The sequence below is a fragment of the Camelus bactrianus genome, chromosome 3 (genome assembly GCF_048773025.1).
Source record: "Camelus bactrianus isolate YW-2024 breed Bactrian camel chromosome 3, ASM4877302v1, whole genome shotgun sequence".
Taxonomy (NCBI): Eukaryota; Metazoa; Chordata; class Mammalia; order Artiodactyla; family Camelidae; genus Camelus; species Camelus bactrianus.
The window spans coordinates 27807974-27835596 of NC_133541.1; the positions used below are offsets into that span (position 1 = coordinate 27807974).

Consider the following 27623-nt stretch of genomic DNA (forward strand, 5'->3'; position numbering starts at 1 on the left):
TCTTCTTGTTGGATGTGTTCTGCCAAGAGAGCCAGCAAGTTTCAGACTCTTACATCACTCAACTTGCCTGTGTAGTCTTTCGAGAAAAATTAAACCAAGATCTCTTAAGTGATTTCCATACAAAATTAATGCTTCCCTTGACTTCTGCCAAATGCTGTGATGCATTTATGCAGCAGATGCCAGAAAGTTTAGAACTCGTATCTGGAAAGAATTCAAAATTTTAAGATAGAAAGCATTTGTGCCTCGGGCAATGTAATGACCCCACCTGTGTCTTTTTCTTGTCTTCTGGGTGTTTTCATTTTGTGTCCAGAAAGGCCCAGGCAGATCCTTCTTCTATTTTTAAATCTTTGTAATGAAACACAGTTTTAATTTTACAAGACCAGATCTCACTCCAAGTTTCAAAATATGTGTTCTTCAGCGTTAAATGTTTTGACAGATACCTAATGGCCTAGCACTTTAGCATCCATTTTTTCAGGCACAGATTCAGAGAATCAGAGCCATAAAACCATAGTGTAATTAGTCACCATCAGATGCTATGTAAATTTATATTTCATCCATCTATATGCTAGGTTAGCTTCTTTCTTTGTTATTTTGATAACTAGCTCAACCTGCTAATATCTCCTGAAACAAATGGAGTATACTTAGTTATTGGGTTTATTAACTTTAATATTTAATTTATGGTCTAAGAGGAAGAGCAGAAAGGAACCAGTATTTATTGAGTGCCTACTGTGTTCCAAGTACTGTTCTAGACACGTTTACATCCCTAATCTCATTTAATCCTCACAACCCCTCATTGTCGGTATTATTGTCCTACTTTTAGAGATGAAGAACTTTAAACAAGCCAGATAATGATAATGATACTTTATAGTACTTGTGTGGGGCCTTTCATATCATAATTCTAAAGTATCATCTGACATTTGGAGATGTTCAGTTATTAAAAAAAAGAGAAGCTATCATAATTTATCCCCATTGTTGCAGAACCAAGGGCAGAAAGAAAAGGCACATGAAGTATTTCTCAACTTTTTTGTGCATATTAACTATGCAAAACATTAGTGAACGGAGACAAGCAAACATTCATGAGGGGTAAGGCTTTATAATGCTCAGATAAAAATGGTACTGAAACAATTGAATATCCATATGCAAAAAAAAAAAAAAAGAACCCTGACTTCATAACACATATAAAAGCTAATTCTAATAGATCATAGACCTTGTTGTAAAACTTAAAACTATAAAATTTCTAGAGGAAAACAGAAGAGAATTTCTGTGACCTTGGTTTAGGCAAATAATTTTTAGATATGACATAAAAAATTTGATAACTCAGGCTTTGTCAAAATTTAAAATGTTTGCTATTTGAAAGACTATTAAAAATGAAAAAAAAAACAGGCTAGAGACTTGGAAAATATTTGCCAAACACATGTCTGGTAAAGAACGTTTATCCAGAATATCTAAAGAACTCTCAAAACACAATAATAAGAAAATAAGCAACTAAATATTTAATATGGAGAGACACTGCACCAAATAAGAGAAACATGACAAATAGTACATGGAAAGATCTTCAGTATCATTTAAGAAAAGTAAATTAAAATCACAATACCTATACACACCTACTAGAATGGCTTAAAAATAAACAACTGATACTGCCAAGTGCTGATAAGGATATGGAGCTCTTATACATTGCTGGCATTGCTGGTGGAAATGCAAAAATGGAGTAACCACTTTGGAAAATAGCTTAGCAATTTCTTATAAAGTTAAACATACACATTCCATATGACTAGCAATTCCATTTCTGGACATTTAGCCAAGAGAATCAAAAACTTATTTTACAAAACAACAACAACAACAACAAAAACCCACCTGTATTTGAATATTTATAGTGACTTTATTTGTAACCACCTCAAACTGGAAACAACCCAGTATCCTTCATTTGGATAAATCCAAGTGGATAAACAGAATGTGTTATATCCATGTACTGGAATATTATTCAGCAACAAAAAGGAATGGACTAATGATATATGTAACGACAACTCAGATACATTATGCTAAGTTAAAGAAGCCAGACTGAAAAGGATACATACAGTATGATTCCTGTTATATAATATTGGATAAAGCTTTTAACTATAGGAATAGAGAACTGGTCAATCATTGCCAAATGTTAAAACTGGGGAGAGAAGTTTTCTATAATGAGGCAACATAAGGGAAGTTTCTGGAGTGATAGAACTATGTATTTGTCAAAACTCACAGAACTGCACATTTAAAGAGATGAATTTCATTATGTGTTATATCCCAGTAAGCTTTGTCTATCATCCATGCATCAGTAAGAGAAGTCTAGGCATAGAAAAAGTCTTTGTTTCATCTTATTTTGAAATGTATTTTATCTAGCTGTAGAATATTAGATTGACTACTTTTTCTTTCAGAACTTCAAAGATGTTTTTCTGTAGTGGTTTGGCTTAGATGATTTCTGCCAAGAACTCATCTTTGTTTTTTTGAAGATGATGATGATGATGATTACTATCATTATTACTACTACTACTACTACTACTACTACTACTACTATTACTACTACTACTACTATTATTATTATTATTTTCTTCTCTCTCTCTCTGGGTCTTATAGATTTTATTCTAGTCTCCCTTAGTGGCAGTACTCCTTTGCCTGGGACTCTGAGCAGAAGGGTATACTGTCCCTCCCCCAGCTCTAGATTCCTGTTACTTCTTACTTGGTGAAAACTCAGGGTATTTAGCTTCCTCAAGAGGCATGAGATGCTGCCTGGGCCCTAGAGCAGGACATCATTCTTTTTCAGTAACCTATTTTTTCCAGTGTGTTTTCTGGTGTATGTTATATAACAGTATATCAGCATATGCAAGTTGTTTAGAAAATAATGTGTGTATGTAGGAGGTATATGCTCAACAGTTTTACTGATGAGAATTGTTTGGAAGCTACTGCTTTAGAGGGTCAGAACTAATAACTGATAGATTTGAAGTAGAATTTGCCACTTGCTATTTGATTTGATGAGAACACAATTTGTATAGTTCGCTTTATTTCAGTGAATAACCTCATTTATAAGTGGAGAATGTTTTACAATGTACATTTTATTTAAAATATTTAAGTAAGCTTAAATATCATTTAAATATTAAATAAGTTTAAAACCATTATATTTATATGCATAAAAGGTGAAAAATGTTTTTGGACTCTTTTGTATTTTAAAATACTTTCTTTTTTATAAATGAAAATCTCCTTATTCTTTTTAGGACTGTGAGGACATGGGATGTTGAAAATCCAAAGAAGCAAAAAAATGTGTTTAAACCACGGACGATGCAGGGTAAAAAAGTAATTCCCACCACGTGCACATACAGTAGAGATGGAAACCTCATAGCAGCTGCCTGCCAGAACGGAAGCATACAGATCTGGGATCGAAATTTGACTGTAAGTCAAGGACATTTAAGTCCGTTTTTCTTGGAAGAAAACTACCTTATAAAGACAAACATCATGTTAAAATATTATGAAGATCAATTTCCTGAGTTTAGCCCTAATTTAAACTTCAGTGTTAGTTGATAAAACATTGGGACTTTTGCAGTAAACAGCATTTCAGCAAACATTCCAGCTCGGTATTTTCCGACGCGTATTAGATTTTGTTTTTAAAATAAACTAGATCTGTTGGTATAAAATTTAAAAAGCACAAACTGGTTTATTGTATGACATCTCAATGTACTTGATTTTGATAGCGAAGGATTTTATAGTAATATAAAACGAGACTAAGCAGAGAACTAGAAAATACGTTTTTAAAGATTTAAGAAGACCTTAAAATGATGAGGATGGTTCTTCAGTTTTTATGCAGTTATTTCTGTAGTAATTTAAATAATATTTTGTTTGGACATTCCACAACATTCCATTTGAGTATGTTTCACATTTTTTTCTTTTCAATTTTAGATCATTATTAGAATAAATAAATTTTGGAATTGGATAGGGATTGTAGAATTCCGTAACCATAGAAATAATGAATATAAAAGCCTTTGGCTAATTCTTTGAATTACCAGTAAGCTTTAAAGGGGCTTTGTTATATGTATAGATGGTAAGACAAGAATTTTAAGTGGAATGACTCTAGATTACTAATGTTAAAATGAAAATCTGCACTAATGTTTTAATACAGATTGGTTATCTTATTTTAATAAAAGGTTCTGGTCAAATTATTAATTTAATAAATATTTATTAAGTACTTACTATATGACAGGCACTATTCTAGGCACTGGGAATACTGTAGATTATCAAAAAGTCCTGCCTTCATAGAGCTTACATTCTAGGTCTTTTTAAAAGTTATAAAAAATAATATTCTTTCAAATAAAATTGCCCATTAAGCATTTGCATTTTGAAAGAGGCCCCAGGAAAATAGTTGTCTTTTCAGACAGATGAGTTAGTCACTTTTCTTGGAATAAGGTAAAAAGTAATGATAGAGGAAAAAAGAATCCATGTTAATAATGCTGGAAATATCTTTGGTATTTTCTGTTTGTCAGATCTTTTTATTTCTGTTTTCATCTCTACTATAAACCCCATAAAGCTTCATAACAGCTCAGAGATTTTAAAAATCCTCTGAATTGTAAACTGAGTTTTAAATAAGCAATAAATTTTTTAGTAACTGGCTTTCATCGTCTCTGGGTGCTGTTGATTTAAACATAGAAATTCTAAAACCTGAAGTTTTCTTGTGAAGTTTTAATAGTGATGTGTTTGGTATAGTGTATGTGTGTGTGTCTAAATATGTTATGTGTATGTATATATGTATATATATTTGCCTTTTTCTTAGAGCTCATATATTTTTATAAAGTTGAGTATAATTTTTAAACATTGGCCTTGCATATCTCTTCAGATAGTTAATATATCTCCTATTTCTAGTTTTGTAGAAGACAAAGCTATTTGAATGCCAGTCCCCTCCGACCCTCAAAGAGTTTTAAGCCATTCTGCTCATTATAGTCTTTTATTCTATTTTGTTAGAATTTAATAAGATGTGAAAGGATAGCTTATTATACCACATCCTATTCATTATATTTCCTTCATATTTTTACATTTGCATGTGTGTATGTTACCTGAAGACAAATTGAGAGGCAAAAACCTGCTAGCAGGAAACACAGTTTGATTTAAAAACAGATTTAAAATTTTCCTTACTACTACTTCAGCAATAATTATCTATAGGGAAACACTAAAGCTGAGGTAAGAAACCATAGTTTTTCCACACAGTAGCTGAAGAATTACATGGCATCTAGTGGTTAATACATACATTTTGTGACAAGTAAAGCTACCATAATTGCCATGTTTAATCATAGAAGCCCTATTAGACCAACTTGAGCTTAAGCAAATTAAATGAAACATATTTGTTTTCTTAGAAGTAAGGTGTCTGTCAGTGATTAATTCCTATGTTCTTAAGACCTACCTTTATTCTAGAATTATGCTGACTAGTATGGTAGCCACTTGCCACATTGGATTGTTTCATTTTAAAATAATTTCAGTTCCTCAGTCATACCAGCTGCTTATTGGACAGCACAGATAGAAAACATTCCCGTCGTTGCAGAAAATTCTGTTGGGCGATGCTGCTCAAGAGGAGTGTTTGTTTGCCCAGCATCCCTCTCAGTCACATGATGATAGGCTGTCTTTCAGTCTGAGAAGATGGCCACTTCAGAGGAGCTTCTGCAGGTCTGCACTGCCTCCCTGGTCCCTCACCACCCCCATTCACCAGCATATATCTGAGCAACAGCAGGGAGATTAGTGCTTAGTTGGAGTAAAGTAGGGGAGGTGACAAAGCGGAGGTAACAGCATGCACCCTGACTCAGGGCCTTTACCTACGTTGAGCCTGTTAGCCTCCAGCACTCTTCTCCTAGACGTTCACGTGGCTTTTCTCCCTCACCTCTTTCAGTACTTGGCTTACATTTCCTCTTCTCAGCTAGGCCTTCCCTGACACCACACTATGTAAAATTGCAGCCTTTGCCCCACCAGTGGCACTTGGTGTCCCTTGTACTTTCTTCCATGGCATTGATCACCATCTGACATACTATACATATATTTTATATGTTTATTGGCTACTTCCCTCCAGTAGGATTTTGGTTCCATGAGGGAAAGGATTATTGTCTATTTTGTCCCTGCTGTATTCCCAGAGCAAATAATGATGACAGATCCTTAATAACTTTTTGTTGAATGGATGAGTGAATGAATGTTATTCTGAAAAGGTAACATAAAATGAGATTTTCAGTGTATTTCTAAGAAATCATTAAAAATAGTAGCATAAATAACTATCTTTGTTATATGAAAACATAATGCAATGGAGATATAAAAGAGAGGAGGGGAGAGAGATCAGGAAGGGGATATTGAGGTAGTTGTTAATACAGCCTTAATTGTATATAAATACATAATCTGTATTAACATAGGTAGATTTTTAAAAACTGATTTCTTGTCTCTTTCATGTATAATTTCTACCTTTTAAAATTTTCCAGCATGTATAACCTTATAAAAAATACCAAATGACTTCTTCTGTTCGTATAAAAATACCTACCAAATTCTTTGGATGTACTTTGCTCAAAGCAGTGTCAGTGCTCTTTAATATCTATCAAGAATCTCCTATGTTAGACTCTTTACTGAAGGAACATGCTGTACTCCCTTGTATTGCAGTCACTATTTGTAGACTAAGATTTTGGCAGGAACATGAGGACCCATCATATTCATGGAGTTTTGCCTTCCCTAGACATAGGTGATGGGAGGAAATAATACTTGAAGTTTGATTTGGCAGTAGGGTACTACCAGCAACTTGACCCACTCCACCTGACTGTCCCCTACTGCTCCTTTGGACTGTGACCCCAGCCCAGATTCTGGGGCTGTCCCTTTGGGAAAATGACCACACACTACAAACCCTTATCAGGAAAACCTCAATCAAGCCTATCAGATGCTGCAGAGACATTTCTGCAGCTCTGTGGTTGATCAGTGCTCACATTCTCTCAGCTATGATAGAGAATCGTTGGTATTGGTCAGAGAAAGCTGGAGCAAGAACTGGTAATCACACCAGGAGTTAAGCTTCTAGGCAGATAAGCCCCCAGTGAACAAGAGAGCAGATGTGAAGGAGAAAGAATACAGGAAATAAAGTTACTAGCAGTAGCTTGCACCCAGTGCTCCAGAGATCTTTAAATGTCTCCAATCACTGTCAGATAACCCGAGTTAAGATTCGTTGGTTTATGTCCTTCTACACCTTTCCCTTTATTAATATTTTATACACACACACACACACATATTAAAACATTCTGTTTATATATATAGAAATAATTTATAATTTGCTTTTTTTACTTGAAAGTATAACATAAACAACCTTATAATAACAGATATAGTTCTACTTGGCTTTTTTCAAAGTTTTGTTATTTAAATGGAATCATAATTTTATATACATGCAATATATACTTTTCAAAAAGTTTATTATTACTACTACTACTACTACCATTTTATTAATTGCCTCTTGGCGCTACTGTCATTATCCTATTTTTGCCCCATAAGGCTTGTATGTGTCTTTCTGTACTTTTCTCCATAGGTCTCTGTCTGTGTTTTTGTTGTTGTTGTTGTTGTTGTTGTTGTTAATGGAGGTACTGGGGATTGAACCCAGGACCTTGTACATGCTAAGCATGCACTCTGCCACTAAGCTGTATCAGCCACTCCATAGCTCTAAATCTGTATCCATGTATCTAGTAGTTATCTGTCTAGATAAGGAACATTTCACCTGGTATTTTTGAGCACCTGCCACCTCACTAAGAATGAGCAAATGATGAAAAGGTATCTTCCCTTCTTTTTACAAAGACTGATCACTTAACAATAATTTATAGCTTTTACCCAGCATTAGTTGTTTAAGTAAAGCAGTGAACTATTGATGACTGGGGGAGAGAAGGACATTATAGAGGAAAAAGTGGTATTTTTAAACATTTTAAAAAAATCAAGTGATTTAGAAAATGATTCTGGTGTCTTCCTTTGAGAAAAAATGGTGTATCTCTGTAAAAAATATAAAGAGTAATGCTAAAAATTCAAATATAGATTTTTGTTTTTTCATTAGGCCTAATACTTGGAACTTAGAAAAATATATATGAATGGCTGAAAATCTACTATATAGTTCCAGAGCACATTTTGTAAATGATGCCTGAGACCTACAATTACACTGTACATTAGTTACTTGGGACTTTCTGTCCCTCAGTCCTGAGTTTCCCAAGCTCTCTACAGCCTCATTTTCTTTATTCATGAAATAGGGCATGATCCACCTGGTCAGGTTATTTTGAAGATTATATTAGGTAATGTATTTAAAGCACCCACAACAGGACTTACCAGTAACAGGTTTTAATATCTGTTGGTCTTCTTCCTCCTTTCTTTATAGCTCCTAGGCAATTTACAGTTATTGTAGAATTGGGAAGTTAGATCTCAGGATGCTGTTTAACTATGTCTCTGAAAATGTTATGAATCTTGAGTTTGACAGATTCTTTGGTGACTAAAGTTATGGTTTAGGAAGATAAGAATGCAGGTCCCTGCTGTAGCCAGTCATTCAGTGAATCAAAATACAACCACCATCAATAAATAAGAATGTTATATACCCACTGGTTAGTGTACCTGAGTAGATATGAATTATAATTATTGTTTAATAAACATTCAAGAGAAAACATCTGACATAGAACTTACTCTGTAGTGTTTTTAACATGCATATGTTTTGCCCACTTTTCAAAAAAGTTTGTCATTGATTCAGAACACAAACTATCAAAACTGTGAAATTACTTGCAGGCTCTGAAATTGAGTTATAATTTGTCAATTATTTTACTGAAAGCTTTAAAGTTTTATTTAAAATACCCTTGTAAAAGATCACATATTGTTGGAAGCAACATTTTTTAAAGTGAGAATATATTGGTTTTGAAAGGTAGCTAAAAGTTTTCTTTTAAATATAGGTGATTATTGTCCTTGTATTTTGAGGGCAGGAATAATAGAATAATTGAATTTAAGACTTCCAATTAAATATGATAAGTTAAACGCATTCATTCAGTTCTGCTCCTTCCTGAAACCTCACTAAAATGACAGAAAAAACATTCTAAAAAGCATGAATCCACACAGATGAAGGGAATTAGAGAGGAGATGACAGCAGAAAAGAGAAGTCAAGAAACTTGGAAGCTAGAAACCAGATGCATGAATGGTAACTGACTTGGCTAACTAGAGAAAGCTGAAACCTTGGCTGTGCTGGGCGAAGCCTATAAAAGATGAACTGGCTTATCCAGCAATTCCCTCCTCTCCCCTGTACAGCCAGAATCCTGCTCTTTTCCCACCTTCCCTCACCAACACACAAGGCTAAGGAATTACTTCTAGGTTGGTCTGTTAGAGAGACTTTGTATTCCAATCAAAGCTGAGGTAAGGTGAAAATCCTCACGCAGAGCTGTGTTTCATCCCCCCCCTTCTATGATTATGATTATGATTATAGCATTTACTGAATATTTACTGTGAGTTAGACAGTATTTTAAGCACTTTACATGTACTATTTTATTTAATGCTTACAACAGTCCTATGATGGAAGTAGTGTTACTATCATTATTTTCAGGTGAGGAAGATAAGACCAAAAGAAGTTGCGTTGCCTACCCAAAATTATGGTTATTAAGCGGCAGGACTGGGATTCAGTCCCAGGCAGTCTGGCTCACGCGCTTATACCAGGGTCAGCAAATGATGGCCCGTGTGCCAAATTTAGCCCAAATAACCTATTTTTGTTATAACCTGCAAGCTAAGAATGGTTTTTACATTTCTAAAAGGTTATATTGTTTTCCTATGGCTGCTGTAACAGATTTGCCCCAAACTTAGTTGCTTAAAATATCACAAACTCTTCCACCTATGTAGATTAGAAATCTCATTGAACTAAAAATCAGAGTGTTGGCAGGACTGTGTTCCTTTCTGGAGGCTTCAAGGTCGAATCCATTTCCTTGCCCTTTCCAGCTTCCAGAAGCCACTGTCGCTCCTTGGCTCATGGCCCCCTTCCTCCATCTTTAAGGGCCGCAACAGTGAGCTGAGTTATTTTGCATCGCGGTACTATGTCCTTCTCTTCTGCTTCCCTCTTCTACTATTACAGACCCTTGTGATTACATTGGATCTACTCGGATAACCCAGGATAATTGTCCTATTTCAAGATCACTTGATTAGCAATGTTAATTCAATCTGAAATCTTAATTCCCCATTGCCAGGTAAGATAACATATTCATAGGTTCCAGGGATTAGGAGGTAGAAATCTTTAGGGCGCATTACTCTGCCTACCACAATGATTTTTTAAAAAAATCAAAATAAGAAAATTATTTTGTGACACATGAAAATTCTGTGAAATTCAGATTTCAGTCTCTGTCAATAAAGTTCAATTAGAACATGCTTGCTCATTCATTTTTGTATTATCTGTGGCTGCTTTTACAGTAAAATGGCAGAGTTGAGTAGGTGCAACAGACTATATAGCCTTCAAAGCCTAAAATATTAACTGTCTGACCCTTTATGGAAGAGGATTTTGACCCCTGACATAGAGTTTCTAATCAGCTTTTTAGTGCCTTACACTTATACATTAACGGACAGACAAGCATCACAAGACATTTGAAGAAATCCTTAATATAGTGACTAAAGCAAACTCAGAGAGAGAGAATGCAGGAAACAAGACTATTTCAAGAAATAAAATCCTATAGTTAATATTCTCAGAGAGAAAAGAGAGAGTATTGCAGCCAAGAAACTAAATTAGAATACTGCAAAATTTTTTTGAAGATTTAGAGTTCAAGAAAGAGCTCTTGGAAAATATAGGAGTGTTGAAAGATACAGTCAAGGAAATCTCCTCGAAAGTAGAATAAAACACAGTGAGAAAGAAGAAATAGATTTAAAGGTCAATTCAAGATCTAGTATTTGACCAGAAAGTTTTAGAAAGTTGAAATGTAGAGCAGAGAGGATGCAATTAGGTAAGAATAGTTACTACTGCCCTACCCTTACCCCACCAAAAAAAGTTACAGAACTGAAAAACAAATATTTTCCAGGTAGAAAGATGGGAAGAAGCACTCATCAAGTGCTCAGCAAAATGAATGAAAAAGACTCACAGCAAACCATGCATCATGAAATTTTAGGACACCAGGGTTATGGAGAAGATCCTAGAAACTCACGGAGAGAGAGACAAATAGAAAACATGTAATAGAAGGACACTGGGGCCGTATAATTTAGAATGTTGATAAGATGTGTAAGATCATGGATTCTTAGCTCAATAGGGAAGGAAATGAAGAGCAAGAGAGGCTGATGTGAAGGGAAAGCAGAGAGATCACATCATTCATTCCACAAAAGTTATCGAGCACCTTCGCTGGTCCAAGTACTATTCTAGGTGCTGGAGATACCACAATAAGCAAAACAGAGACCCCATACACTTTGCTTTCAAAGGCTCTGGAGAAGCTGGAAAATTAGTATTTTGAGGATTTATCAGAAGACGTTGTGCAATCTCTTTTAATGTTTTTAAAAGTAAAAGTCTTTCTAAGCACCAAATTCAGCTGTCGTTTTACAGTGTTTGTTCCCCTTTTTGACAGAATCACTCTTTGAAACAACTCTTCTGCCAAATTCCCTCTTGCTCTCTCAACTCAATGCAGTGAGGCAGCCTGGACATGTGTGTGACAATCTACCTTTTTGTTCTTATTATTCTCAGCCTCCTTTACTGTCTATGTTTCCCACTGTCTCCATATTAGAGTAGAAGGACATTATCTTTCCTAGTCTCCTGTCAAGGAGATGAACTAAGTTCAGTTATCATTACTTGCAGCAACTGAATCTGTTCCTCTTAATTCCATCCTACACATTCTTCTGCACTCCGGAGGCACATTCAGTTGCCTGTGAAACAAGCCTACCAGGATGTTAAGCTCAGAATACCCAGAACACAACTCCTCATCTCTTTTGGAACTCATTCTACCTTCTGACTTTGCTATTTTTCTTATTTTATGTTTCCATTTAGAATTTCAGAGTATCCTCTGTCTCCTATAAACTCTATATTTTAGTGTCCCTCTCATCAGCCCCCTCAATTTCATCTCCTTTGCCTTCACACTGCTTCAGACTTTCATTACCTCTAACCTGTGTTGTTGGATAGCCTTTCCCTTCTCTGTCCCTCCTCTCTGGCATACCTAGCCCCAGTTTAAATCATGTTAAATAAATAATCATTGCTTCAGTGCTGGCCACGTACTGAAAATAGTTCACATTTCCTCAGGCTGAAAACTTCAGTCTTTCACTTTGTCTTTAACCAACCTTTGAGTGTCTCCCAGACTTTCTTCACGAATAGAAAAACTTCTTTTTAACCGCAGACTAGGGTGTGCTCTGTTCCATCATGATCATCCTCTGCTTTACTGCTTTGGTGCCTCTTCCTGTTCTGACCACTCTGCCCCATCTGTCTCTCCTGCAAGTCCCCATCGCTGGTTGAGATCTCATCCGCTGAAGACGACCAGCTCAGACGCCGTTCCCTCTGGGATGCTTTTGCACAGTCATGATGTTATGTTTATGGACTAGAAGATTGTTTATCTAGGAGTATAAACCCTGAAGATACTCACATAACAGAATTAGGTCAAATGTTTTGAAAAAATGAATCTTCCATTTAAAAATCTCGTCTTTTTAGTAAGTGGTGCATGCTTTGCCATAGTTTGGCCCAGGGTGATGGTGAGTTTCCCCAGGCTGCAGAAATATCCAGTTATTGACTGACCATTGGCTCAAGTTGTTGAATAGGGAAGGGGTGATTCAAATAGTGAAATAAAGCAGCAGTCTGTTGTCTGCCTACCTCTTCAACCTCATCTGCTGCTATTCTCCTTCATGCTCGCTGAACTCCAAGCAAGCTGGCCTCTTTCTGCTCCCCAGGTATCATCAGGCCTTGTCCACCTTGTAGCTTTGTGCTTATTATCCTTGCTGCCTATAGGCCTTTGCCGTGGTTACAGCCCTGGGTGTGGCTGCACACCTCTCATTCTGGCCTCTGGTGAGATGTCATCTCAGAGAACCACAAAGCCACTGAGTAGTTGCGAATATAGATTAAGAAGGCTGGTTTTAGAGCCAGACTAGACTACTGGCTGGAGTAATACCCTGGCTTTCTCCTGCCCCTGTTTCTATGTCCCATTGCCTTGTTTTATTGTCACTAAAGCACTTACCACTGTGTAATTATTTTGTTTTATTTTTCATTTGCCTGCTCATTCATTTTGTCTGCCCTTCAGCTTCATAAGGTCAGAGACTTTTTGTCTTATTTGCTATTTCCCTGCGCCTGAGAACGTGGCATAGCGTTTGTGCTCGCAGTTAATATTTGTTGAGTAAATGGATGAACAGATGCTATCAGAGCATCGTAAGTTTTATCTTGAATTGGTTTGGTTTTTAGTTGCTGTTATTCTTGTTTTTAAATTTTAAATTACTGTTAATCAAGCTTCATTATTAAGTGAATGTGTTCTTACAGATTATTTGGTTTAGCCTTCAGTGTGGATCGAAGCTGATTTGCATCAATCATATTTTTAACCTACTGTATTCTAATAAATAAATTTAAAGTGTATGATAATAATAGGTAACATTCATTGAACATATACTTGGTGCTAGCTACTGTTCTAAGTGCTTATGTTAATCCATCTGACTCTCAGAACAATACTGTGACGTAAGTACTACCAGTAACCAAATATTTTAGATGAGAAAACTAAAGCACAGCGGAGAAAGGTTCAAAACGTGTCCAAGACCATGCAGACTGTGGAGCCAGGCTCTGCACTAGAACTTATACTCCTAATTGCTGTGTTTTGCTGCTTTATGGTTCAAAAATGAATGATTATGATGGTGATACTCTAAAACTAGATTTGGATGATAGTTGCACAACTCTGTAAATTTAATAAAATTGTTAAATTGTAAACTTAAAAATAGGTGAATTTTATGGTATTAAGTTATACTTTGATAAAGCTGTTTAAAAAGTAAATGATTCTTAACTCTTATTATTAAACTGGATTATAGTCTTTTCAAAACTGTGTTTACAGTGGAACTTTAAACCCTGAGTTCTCTTGCCACTGGAAATGGGAATAGATGAAGTATGTAATCTTTTACCCTGCCTAAGTTGGCCAAGGACAAAAAAGATTGTGTGTCACTGTCGTGTGCTGTTTGCAGACAAGGATTTTTTTCTTATCTTCCTTTGGATCCACTAGTATGCAAAGCATATATAAGTATTTGTTGAATTAAATTTCAATGGTTTAATTTATCTGCACCCTAGGTATTTAAATTGTATGCCCCCAGAATCCTTGCTTTCATACTCTAATTTTGAAATATAGACTTTGTACAGTATCCTTAAAAAGGCGAAACTTATGCACTGCCTTGGTGTTGTAGACATTAACATATAGAAGGAAAAAAATATAACTGTTCAAAATAATGTGTGAAAAAATCCTTGGGTTTAGATGATTGTATACTGATCAAAGTTGCTCAGGGAAGCCTGAAGAAAAATTAAAATTGAGTTACTTACAAAGAATAGTTAGTATTTTAAAAACATTTGTAACTCATAAATAAAAGTAGAAGAATTTTCCCTCAGTGTGACAGGAGTGCAAAACTTATGTGAATATTTATGGATGTGTGTTGATATTTAGGCCAGAAACAAAGGAAATCATGAACTAAAAACCTCTAGTTTAAAATATAAGAGCTGCTGTTATGGAGTCAAATATATAAACATCATAGGGAAGCGGTTAGTATAATCTTTTATTTTCATTTATATTGAATAAATAGACCAGAGGGACTATATGGATTCAAGAGACTAATGTAATTTTGTAACTATTTGATGACTTGAATTTAGCCAAAATAGTAAAGTGAAAGTAAGTATGAAATGTCTGTAGAAAAGGTAAGATACTTTTATCAGCATTTGTTAATTAGGGTTGGCCATTTTGTAACTCTGTTTTCAGTTTTATTAGACATGTATCCAAGACATAGCTCATAATTTCCTCTGAAAACCTTGTCTCAGGCTTTATGCTCTTTCATGCCTCAAAAGAAAATTTATTTTGGCTTTTTTTTCTGATTAAAAAAGTCATCCATAGTTATTTGTAAAAATATTTATCCAAAATAGAAAAGGATATGAGGAAAATGTCACCTGTAACTACACTACCCAGAGATGAACATTTCTGGGTTCCTTTCTGTACTTGCATATGAGATAAGTGTGCCTTGCACCTGTGTTTATTTCAGTGTGTTCGGGTTTTTAGTGGCCCTAATAATTATTATCCCTTCTCCCTATGTGGGTTCTAAACAAATTAAGAAATAAGACTAATCACTAAAGCATGACAGATGAAAGTCAAAATCCACCTTTGTTACAGATGGTAGAGGCGGATATGCCTCCTGACCAACTCCTGGAATTGGACAGATTTGCTCAGCCGGGCTTGCCCTGGAAAACTCAGGGCATGCAGACGCAGAGGATAATAACCCCCTAAGGGAAGCTTGCACCAAGAAGGAAAAAGGAAGGGCTGAGCCAAGCACTCTCAGTTAATTCTCCCCACATTCACAAGTCAGCTTAATAAGCTACCTTCTTTTCCAGGGAAGAGTGGGCAAGGTGTGGGAAGAGGTTGGGGTGAGAGGGTATCAGATCAGTAAGGCCTTGAGGCTGTGTAAAGGAGTGGGAACACTCTTCTGAGGGTAACAGGAAGCCATTAGACAGATTGTAGGGGAAGAATGACATCATCCAAGTTGTATCTTTTAAAGAATCACTCTGGCCATTCAGCATGGAGAGTGACTGTAGGGGGAGAAAGCGGAGACAGGAGACTGGCTGAGGGCTGGCTGTTGCAGTCGTCCAGGTCATTTCTTGGATGAGGGCGTTAGTGGCAGAAGTGATTTTATCTTCTGAAGAGCTTTTGAAACTAGAATTGACAAATGAGTAAAATTTAATGTGAAGGTAATTTTTTCACAGTATTTTAAATGATACCTTTTTAAATAGTTGTACATTGGTATAATATAGATTAACTTAATTGGAAAATAATTCCATAAAACACATTGATCATTCCCTTTCATGGTGCCTGATTTTCTAATGATAAGTAAGCTATCTGAAAGTTGAGAATTTGGATTGCATGAAAACCTGCTTTGATTTTGTTTTATTTTAGTTAATTTTGAACAGCTAATTTTACTTTCATTATTATCTTCTATCAGTTGGCAACATAGCGAAAATGCTCCTTAATTCTTAAAAAAAAAAAAAGACTTTTAGTGTTTTCTATAGCACGAATAAAGTTCTCTGCAGTTGTCTAGATAAGGCTGTTACATCATCTACAGCGGTCAGACGCTGCAGGATGACTGTAGTCTCTAGAAAGCCTATATAAGGGATGACTCTCTAGGAGAGATATTTCCTGAGCTGTTGCTCAGCTTCAGGACAGCTATGATTTATTTTGTAAGCTGACGAGGCCAAACATTACTGTTTCAACCATTATAAACACAATAGTAAATGTTAAATGTTCACTCAGTAGAGCCACTAGTAGGGCTTTTTATATACAGAAAGTAGTGTCCGAGCCAAAAGTGTAAAACAGTTCTCTGGTCTGCATGCGTTCTGTTTTAGCTTACTCTTTGATTCATTGCAACTGGAGAAGTGATATAATCAGTGATGATTTGAGCTCCAAAACTCCCGGTGCTACAATGAATCTTCAGTTTTGTTTTGTTTTGTTTTTCATTTCTTTCTTTCTTCTACTAATTACCCAAGCCTTAACACATTTCTTAAAACTTCTCAGAAACTTTTATTTTTATAACGTGAAGCCCGAATTAAAGAGCATTGCAAGATTCTGTTAAATCTCAGCAGTTCAGAATGTTTTAAATATTTACCAGTTTCATTCCTTATCAGAGTTTTTGTGGCTTTCAGTTGTATCCTACAGAGTAATGCAAAGATCAGATCTTAATTCAGAAGTATTTTTAAAGTTATTGTTTAACTTTACTTATAGTTAATTATATAAAGAATTATTTTCACTCTAAACTGTCTGATAAAGAATTTTACTTTTTGCTGTAAAAGTTTTATCCTGGGTAGAAAACACTGATGCTCATGGGACAGGTGGTTAAGGAACCACTTGCTGTGTACATCATGTGGTAACCTTGTTTTATTCTGAAAAATAGTTTTTTTACTCTCTCAATCTGAAAATATAACAGAGAGGAAAAAAAAAACTTACTTGTCTTGTAAAGCTGTGTATTTTTCACTCACCGTAAATTACATTTTACATTGTGACTCACTACACACGTACTTTGCACAGTCTCACACACACACAAAACTGAAATCGTTTACCATAGCAATTGCTAATCTTGCAGTGTGCAACGCACTCTGACATTTTTTCCATTCCATTTGATTTCATTTAAAAAAAAGTACTGGTCCTAATCTACCAAATTGATTTTATGACCCACTAATGAGTTAGAATCCAGGGTTTGCAAAACACTTCTACAGCATGTCCCCAATATAATTTGACTTACACAACAACCTTTGTGAGGTAGGCAAGGCTAATATCTTTAAAATATATAATTAGAGCTTACATTTAAAAAACAGAATCTTTGACTGAAGAAGAAGAAATAGTTTGGGGCATTGAGTGACCAGAGGTCATAATAAATACAGTAGGCACTTGAATGGTAAGGGAGAGGAAGGGGAGTTATAGAGATTTAGAACGGGAGGCAGATGGATGCAAAAGATGCTTTCTCTGCCTTGGCATTTCTGCCTAAGCCCTTGAAGACATATGGTATGCCACCAGAAATCACCTGTGGTTAGAATGTACTCAGTTGCTGGTGTCTTGAAAGGCTGCCGAAATTAGTTTGCAAGACTACCTCTCAGATTCCTGTAGTTCACCCCAGAAATCCCACCCATACTAATCCAGTTGACCTGCTCTAGTTAAGTCTATTTCCCTAACTTCATTTTTTTTTTGCCTACTACTCTCATAATTCTCATGTCTACACAGCATAATTCTATGTCTATACAGCACATTATTGTTTACTTAGTTAAAAATTGGTGTATTTAAAAATTATAAATACTTTTTAAATTGAGGTAAAATTCATATAACATACAATTAACTATTTTAAAATGTATAATTCAGTGGTATTTAGTGGTTTCACAGTGTTGTGCAACCACCAGCTCTCTCTAGTTTCTAAACTTTTTCATCACCCCATAAAACACTCTGTGACCATTAAGTAATGACTCATCATTCATTGATGGAAATAGTTTATTCTGTACTACATTTATGATTTATATATTCTATTACTGAGAGAGTGAATCAAGATTATAGAAATGGCATAAAATTAAAACATTTTGCTAAGTTTAAATGGCCATAACTTAAATGGAGTTCTTTGTCATTGACTAGATCTAGTAGTCAGATGACATTTTGCTATTTTATTTTTAAAATGAGGAAGATTTGTCTATAAACCATTTAGTAGCAGAGCAAACTTTCCAAATGCTATGAGTTAAAACATATGGAGATACTAAAGATAGTTGTATGGGGCGTGGATGTTTTCCCACACATAAAATGTGTATTTCATAGAGAGAAAGATATTTTAGACATTTCACTAAAATATCAGTTTAAAGTTATCGCAAAATACATGGTAGTCATTATTTTTGTATTGATAAATTAAGAATGCTTTTGTTTAATAAGACATGATAAGCCAAAAAATAAAAAATTCTCTACTATATCCCTAAATCCACATTCTTAGAGAAAATGACTCTCCTGCACAAACCTGAAACTGATATATTTGTGTGTGTGTGTGTGTGTGTGTGTGTGTGTGTGTGTGTGTGTGTGTGTGTTTGATTTGGATAGCAGTTGCTTGTTGGTATGGGTTTCCCCATTTACAAAGATAAGCCAAGTGCTTCTATTTTATCTTATGGGAGAGTATTTTTTAATGTTTTAAAAACCAATACATATTCTATTTTTTCAGTTAGCTAAGAACATTTGCTAAAGTTTACTTTCTTTTTTTTTCTCTTAAAAATGTTATTGAATTATAGTGTACCTATAGAAAAGAGCACCTATTGTATCTATCTATACAGCTCAGTTAATTTTCACAAATGGAACATAGCCATATAACCAGTCCTCAGATCAGGGTACAGAACATTACCAATACCCCAGGAGTCCCTCTTCTGTCCCCATCCAGCTCTACCCAGACCTTTTTTCTTTTCAATTTAACTGTAGTTGATTTACAATATTGTGGTACTTTCAAGTGTATAGCTTCAGATTCTTTTCCATTATAGGTTATTACAAGATACTGCATATAGTTCACTGTGCTATATAGTAGATCCTTATTGTTTGTCTATTTTATATATATAGTGGTATGTATCTGTTAATCTCATACTCCTAATTCATACCCCCCCCCATTTCCCCTTTGGTAACCATATGTTTATTTTCTATGTCTGTGAGTTTCTGTTTTATAAATAAGTTGATTTTTTTTTTAGATTTTACATATAAGTGATATATTTGTCTTTCTCTGTATGACTTTGTTCACTTAGTATGATAATGTGTAGGTCAATCCACGTTGCTGCGAAAGGCAGTATTCATTCTTTTTTGATGGCTGAGTAGTATTCCATTGTATGTGTGTATATCACATCTTCTTTATCCATTCATCTGTTCCTGGACACTTAGGTTGCTTCCCTGTCTTGGCTATTGTGAATAGTGCTAGCTAAGCTTTACTGTTTGTACTCTGTGTGTTACAGAAACAGTGGGTAGATTGAATTTACTTTTTAAAATGAGTCTGTATCCTTACCCCACACAGTGACTTGCCATGCCCCTTTTGGTGGCATTGAGTGGGGTGATGTTAAGAGGGAAGCTTTTTTTTTTCTCTTTCAGTAAATAGCTGTAAGCAAGAGAAATGTATGATCAGACTTAAGTTTTTGGAGAATCACTATGTTGTTTATATGGAACATAAATTGGAGGAAATTAAGGCAAGAGACAGTTAAGGCACGGGGGCCAGTTGAGAGGTCTCAGGTTAGTTTAGTCCCACATGAGAGATGATGATGGACTCAACCAAGTCTGTGGAGGGAGAATGGAGACCAATCCAGAGAAGGGAATTAGATATTTAGGATATGTAGGCCACATATGACTTGGTACATGTTTGTGTATGAGGAGGGAAACACAGTGACTTACTAGAGTGAGTAACTGAAGGCCCATGCCACCCATCAAGGCAGGGAGATTTGCCTGAGGAAGTGGAGGGAGAAGGAAAGGCTGTAAGGAGTTCTCCAGTTATAAAATGAAATAATAACAGCATCTACTTCTGGGCTTGTTAGGAGGACTATGTGAATGTGTGTGTGTATATATGTAAATATATGTGTGTATGTATGTGTATGCATATGTATGTGTAATGTTTGTGCTTAGAGCAGTGCTTGCCAGGTAATAAACTCTCTATAAAATGCTAGATATTGTTATTTTGATTCTTATATCAGCTCAGAAGTTTATTTGTGTTTGTTTTTCTGATTGATTTTAGTATGTCAAGTTCTCAAACCCATTTGTGTCTGCTGTACCTTTTCCTCTTGGTGAGTCTCTCTGGTATGTGTCTTACAGGAAAAAGTTCACACTGATAACTGTGATCTGAGACCAGATTTTGTGAATTGGTATGTTATAGAATCAATTCTGTTCTTGACAGTTACTGGAATCTATTTGAGCTATATATTTATATAGGTAATTTGCTTTCAAGGGAAAGTGATAACTGACAGTCCAACTTCAGAAGGTAATAAATTTGTTGTTCTCAAGAGTAAGACTAAAACATTAGTTTCAATTAATCACCCTTAAATATTTCTAGAATAATTTAATATACATAGTGCTTAAAAGGAAAAAAATCTATTTTAATTTAATGGATTTTTATAAGCCAGATGAACAAAATTAAGCTATTCACTGGCTGCCCAAGGGATGAGTAAGTTAGAACATTTGGAAGAAATGGAGAACATAAAAACAACCCCAGAGAGTGTATTCATTTGAATAATGAACAACACCGTCATTGTGTTGAGCCTTTGAAATTCTTTCCCTGGTTGCCTATTGGAGTAAGTTTTCCCTAAAAAATCATCATACCAAGATGATGGAAAAAAACCTGAAAAACTTCCTTATAGCTTCACACTTTCTGATCATGTAATTAAGATTCAGTGAAGCAATTTTAATCCTTATAATATGACCATGACACTTTCCTGGTGGATGTGGACATCGTTATCCATCTCTGAAGACTCGTGAAAACTTTCCTCAAAATTTTATTGTAGTTAGTTAGCAGTCTATTAAAAGAAAGCCAGGCTGCTCACTGGGGCTACTAGTGAGACAGGAGGAAGTGAAAAAACTACTCTCTAAATACTTCTCCTGCCTCATTTGCTGATCCAGGAACTCTGATCTATGAACTTTATTTATGCATGAATGTTGTAAGTCTTTATTCCTTCACTTTCTTGGCTCTTGAGCTGTTTCTGGTCTGAGTTTGTTGGCAGTTCTCTTTCGGTGTCTCTGGCCTTTTTACGTGTTAGTTGATGGCAGTGTGATCTGTTTTGGATTATAAGCTCCTTGATGGTAGTCACTTTCTTTTGGCTTGGTTTCTACAACACTCTTTGATGGTGATCAGGATGATGAAGTGGTTTGCTCCTTTGATTTAAAATATTCTCCTGACTTCTGGTTAGCATATTCTGAGAATTAATAATATTGCAGTTTCTCAATATTCATTTTCTCAATATTTATCTACTTTCCAATTGCCTATGTCATATCAAAACAAATAAGCTATTTTTTGTTGATCATTTCCTGGGTACCAGAAGTGTGTTTGAGCACTTTGCACTTATTATTTCATCTAATTCTCACCACAGCTTACTGAAATTGTTATTATTTTCCCATTTTACAGATGAGAAAACTAAGGCTTAAAGACATTAAATAACTTGCCTGTTGTGTGAAACTAGAAATATTAAAGCCAAGAAGCCCAGATCTGTCTGGCTCCAAAAGCACTGCTTTCAACCACTGTATCATGGTTTTCTTTGAGTCTCTATGGACATTTCTATGTGATATTGATTCTTTGGTGTCTGAAATGTCTATTTAAACTTTTTTGTTATAGAATACTTACAGAGAATTTTCATGATGGTAATAACATACCTTTGAAAAACAAGAACTTTTTTTACTAATTTGTCTTCATCTATTCGGGAAAAAAAATCCTAAAAACATCTTAAATACTTATACCATTTATTTAACATTGAAAAACCTGTTATTTTAATCTTTAATGCTATTTAGAATATGGGAGCTAACATTCCTGACAGTAGCTGTCAGTGTTGATATATTTTGTATTTCCATGATAATTCTTCTATAGCTGTGTCTTAGCCTTTCTGATGTGGTAGTCACTAGTCTTTGATAAATAGACTGTATTGTGTGGTTTTTCCATCGAGAGAATGATGGAGTTAAAAATAATCACAATAATAATTTTAAAAGAACATGCTGACATTTAGATCTAAAGACTTTCTCCCCTAGGCTATAAAGTCTTAAAAGTAGGTCACACTTTGGATTTAAACTCTGAACAGATACTTGCTCTCTGTATTACTTACCTTTTGATATTAAAGCAGCACTTATTCTTGACTTCAGTAAATTTTAAATTGTCCTTCCAAATTTGGAAATACTGTGTGAAGTGAAAAAACCACCATTTAAAGGAGACAAAGAAACAAGTTTGTCCTTTTCTGTTCTGTCCCCTTGAAAAAATGGAATTTTTCTTCAATCAGTGATTTAAGCGAGATCTATGAATTTTAAAAGTCCAAAAGTCCATGCTCACGTGAATAGATGAGGTATAGGGCAATATCCTTAAAATTCTCTGCAATGCTACCTTTTATTAACCAGAGGATAGTCGAGTAAGAGTGTTTGTAGGCCATTCCCTAAACATAGCCTGTTTCCCAGAGTTAGCATAATTGACAATTCACTTGTTTCCCAGTACTCTATTCATCACAACGAAATTACTGTGGGTCTTTTGAGCTATTTTTCTTCGGGTTCTACTACCACCACAAACCACTGAAGAACATGACTTTCAGCCTTTTCTCTTCTGTTTCTCTTGCTCATATCACACTTCCTTATACTTAGAATTTCTCTTCCAGATTCTCCTGCCCCTTACTGCCTAGTTCAAGTAAGTGCAAACTTCAGACTCACTTCTCTGCTGTAGATAGTGAGCATTGAAACACTTATTTTTGAAAAATGACTCCTGTTGTTCTATAGTAGCATTTAGATGTCAATGGTTTTAGATGTTAACTAGTTTAGAAAGGACTATCCTATGGTCAGAGAAGGTTGGTGAGGGTGGAGGCGTAATTAAAGATTACTTTAAATGTTCTAGATCTAGTAACTCAGTATAATACTTAATTTAAATACACCTATAGTTTTGAAAGCACGATTGCTAAAAGTGTGGTACCTGTTTACTTGGAGTAGGTATCCATTTATTATGAACTCTACATTTATATAACGGTAATAAGTATTTATTTCAAGATCACCTAACTGGTGATGAATTTTTTTACAGTTCAGTTCTCTTAGCTCACTGTTCCCACCTCCCCACAGTATTACCCAGTCTACTCTTCTGTTCCTCTTAATATTAGCTTTAGTTTTCCCTCCCAAATAAGTTCTTTCTTTCCTTTCTTTCTCCAGCCCTTGTCTTACTACTGAAAACAATAGTTAACTAAATTCTTTAAGTTTAGAAAATAAGAATTATATTCTTCATCTTATTATTTATATTTGGCATGATAATCTTGATCTCTCTTGCCAAGATTTAAAACAGGAGCACCAAGAGAGTTGAAAATGATCATAAATTACAATCTTATATCCAGAAGTTCCATTTAAAATGGTCTAAAAGAGAATATTTCCAACATGAAACTGTCCAGAGAAGACACATGCCAGGTGCTCATGACAACCAGAAAAGGGGGAAGTATAATTAGAATCAGAAAAGACAACCCTGTTGGAGGAACAATTCCTAGGAGTACACAATGAGCATGTATTTTATACTGTCTCACGAAGTACTGGAAGTGAAAAGTCTTTGTCCTCTATCTAAGGAATACAAAGGAAGTAAAAGGAAGCATCGTATAGGGAAAAAGAAAGCATACAGCGAAAGAGCAGTAAAAACTTAACTTCTAGATGTTTTATGTCTTCAGTTTTTTACCGCCAACTTCTAATTAACTTCATCAGATGTTTGTAAACAGAAAACAACCCAGTATTCTCTATTCAACTAATATTTATTGCGTAAATACTATTGCACAGTCCATTATTTCATAACATTATGATCCAGATCAAACTGTGAAAACAGTTCAATCATAAATAGAGAAAATGCAGCATCCTCAATTCAACTAGTATTTATTGTCTAAATACTATTGCTAGGTCTGTTATTTTATAATACTATGATCCAGATCAAACTATGGAAACAATTCAGAACTGACCTGAGTTATGTCTGTGCACTTTTTGAGGTCATTTGTTTTTTGGTGAGCAATAAGAGAATGAAATTTTCCTAAAGAGTGTTTTGTGTTTTCTTAAAGAGATTGAAATCTCATTTGCCAATTAATTAGTAAACCCAGAAGTATTTTGAACCTCTAATGATAGTTCTTACTTCTGTTAAATAGATAAGTGGTAAAACATTATTTTCCTTTAGAAAATGAACATTATTCTTCCCTCAAAATTATCAACCTTCAATTTTTCATGATTTCCTTAGGCATTTTGGGAAGTAATTTTTAGGTTTTCTAAGATATTTTAACCTTTAGTCATGAAAAGACAAAATAAAATGTAATTCCCTTTCCAGCTTTTTTAAATAAAAAGGCTAGAGCTTTGTTACTGTGGTTGTTGCTACCAAATACTTGCAGAAAATGTAGAGAAATAGGTGGGGTCTTTTCTAGTGGCATTTTATGTTAACGTGTGACTGTTATGATACTATACAGACTGTAACCAGATATGTCCAGTATAAGGCTGCCTGAATCTTGTGAAATTTCTCTGAAACCTGAGTTGATACGTGTTCTTCTAGGTAGCTCATAATTTATAAAAGAAAAACAACAGCTCTGCCTTTTGATAACCTGTGATATTTCTAGCCTTACTAAACTATGCCCTAGGTTAAAATGAGTTTAGGAACAACTGAAATTTATTTTAAAAACCTTGCTGATCAGTAGAATAAATTTTTAGTCTTTTATTCTGGGTTGTGTCTGTGACACTCTTGAACTCATTTGACCATTTTTCCTGTTTCACACTTTCCTATATCAACTGTATCCAAATGTCTATATATTAACTGTGTGGCGTGAAATGCTAAATGTATCAGTGCTTTTCTCATAAAAAGAAGTTATATTTTAGTTTCCTGAGTCTGAGGCACTCGATAAATATTATTTGACAGACTGAAATGTGTATAAAAGAGAGGAGGTTTAAAAAATATAAAATAGTTGTATCATGGAAACAAATTAGTTTTCCAGTTTTCTACCCCCAGTCCTCAATACTTAAAAAAAAAAAAAAGCTCACTAGTAAATATATAGATCAAACAAAAAATGTTTATTTTGGGAGGATGTACCTAATAAATTCTTCAGTATCTTTGCTTCCTTTACTTGCTTAACTAAGGTGGTCATAATATCACAATGTATGAAGAACTCTTGGGTTTTATTCCTAAAAGACCGTGTCTTTGAGGCATATTGAATTTCCTTCTGTTTTCATCTAAATTTTTGAAGCCACTCCACTGTAAAGTGTGATGCCATAGTTTAGAATATCAATGTGATTAATCCCAATATTGACTTGAACTAGTTAATAACTTTTTCTTTAGAATGGTATTTTCCAGAGAGAGCTATTCTTTTCATGGTAATCTACCATTAGCTAAATTGTCAGAAGTCACTTTAAAATAAAACATCAACAAACATGCTTAGTACTTTTTACCAATATTTTGTCATCTGGAGTTAATGAGAAAAATAGTTGTTTGAAAAATTTCTTTGGCTTTGAACAAAGCAACACTGTAAGTTGAGCACTTCCTATGACTTTGTTATTCATAGGATTTTGAATTATAGCTAAAATAAGTGTATCTTCTTTATGGAGAGAAAAGTAACAATTTTTCAAATATTAAGATTTTATTTCATGTATTTTATTCTTTTGATAAAGAAATTGTGGTGTATGTATACAATGGAATATTATTCAGCCATAAATAAGAATAAAATCTTGCCATTTACAACAATTGGACCTCAAGGGCATTATGGTAAGTGAAATAAGTCAGAGAAAATCAAATACTGTGTGATCTCTCTTATGTGTGGAAAAGCTCATAGACAGAGCACAGATTGCTGGTTGCAGAGGAGGGGGTTAGGGGTTAGGAGAAATGAGTGAATTGCTTTTGCTTTTGTTTTAGTTTAGTAAATTGAATAAAAATAAATAAATAAAAATGTTACATATAGCACATCCAAAAAAACAAAAAAAGATATAATTCAGAGCAAGAATTTTCTCTGCCATTTTTAAGTTTTATCTCTTATAAATTGCATTGATCCTATTGAATTTTACTTCTCATTATCCTAATGAATTTTACTTTTAAGATATTAATTTGTTTTTCATCATTAACATTGTGAGTAGATGCTAAATGATTTTTTTTTCCTAGCATAAAATAGCTTTTCACTTTATTTTTTATTCCAAACTTAGCAGCAAAGTATATTTGGAGAATTTTGCAGCAAAGAATTCTTTTTTTTTTAAAACATTTTTTATTGATTTATAATCATTTTACAATGTTGTGTCAAATTCCAGTGTTCAGCACAATGTTTCAGTCATTCATGGACATATACACACTCATTGTCACATTTTTTTCCTCTGTGAGTTATAACATTTTGTGTATATTTCCCTGTGCTATACAGTGTAATCTTGTTTATCTATTCTACAATTTTGAAATCCCAGTCTATCCCTTCCCACCCTCCACCCCCCTGGCAACCACAAGTCTGTATTCTCTGTCTATGAGTCTATTTCTGTCCTGTATTTATGCTTTGTTTTTGTTTGTTTGTTTGTTTTTGTTTTTGTTTTTTAGATTCCACATATGAGCGATCTCATATGGTATTTTTCTTTCTCTTTCTGGCTTACTTCACTTAGGATGACATTCTCCAGGAGCATCCATCTTGCTGCCAATGGCATTATATTGTCGGTTTTTATGGCTGAGTAGTATTCCATTGTATAAATATACCACATCTTCTTTATCCAGTCACCTGTTGATGGACATTTAGGCTGTTTCCATGTTTTGGCTATTGTAAATAGTGCTGCTATAAACATTGGGGTGCAGGTGTCATCCTGAAGTAGGGTTCCTTCTGGATACAAGCCCAGGAGTGGGATTCCTGGTTCATATGGTAGGTCTATTCCTAGTCTTTTGAGGAATCTCCACACTGTTTTCCATAGTGGCTGCACCAAACTGCATTCCCACCAGCAGTGTAGGAGGGTTCCCTTTTCTCCACAGCCTCTCCAGCATTTGTCATTTGTGGATTTTTGAATAACGGCCATTCTGACTGGTGTGAGGTGATACCTCATTGTAGTTTTGATTTGCATTTCTCTGATAATTAGTGATATTGAGCATTTTTTCATGTGCCTTTTGATCATTTGTATGTCTTCCTTGGAGAATTGCTTGTTTAGGTCTTCTGCCCATTTTTGGATTGGGTTGTGTATTTTTTTCTTATTGAGTCGTATGAGCTGCTTATATATTCTGGAGATCAAGCCTTTGTCGGTTTCATTTGCGAAAATTTT

General features: G+C 34.8%; 1 protein-coding gene across 1 annotated transcript in view; it reads left to right on the forward strand.

Annotated features, from left to right (window-relative positions):
• WDR70 (WD repeat domain 70) overlaps positions 1–27623 on the forward strand; it is a 233651-nt gene that overhangs the window by 138195 nt on the left and 67833 nt on the right. Inside the window, exon 10 of the mRNA XM_074357233.1 lies at positions 3249–3423. Within this exon, the coding sequence (XP_074213334.1) occupies positions 3249–3423 (175 nt within the window). The remainder of the gene's footprint in view (positions 1–3248; positions 3424–27623) is intronic.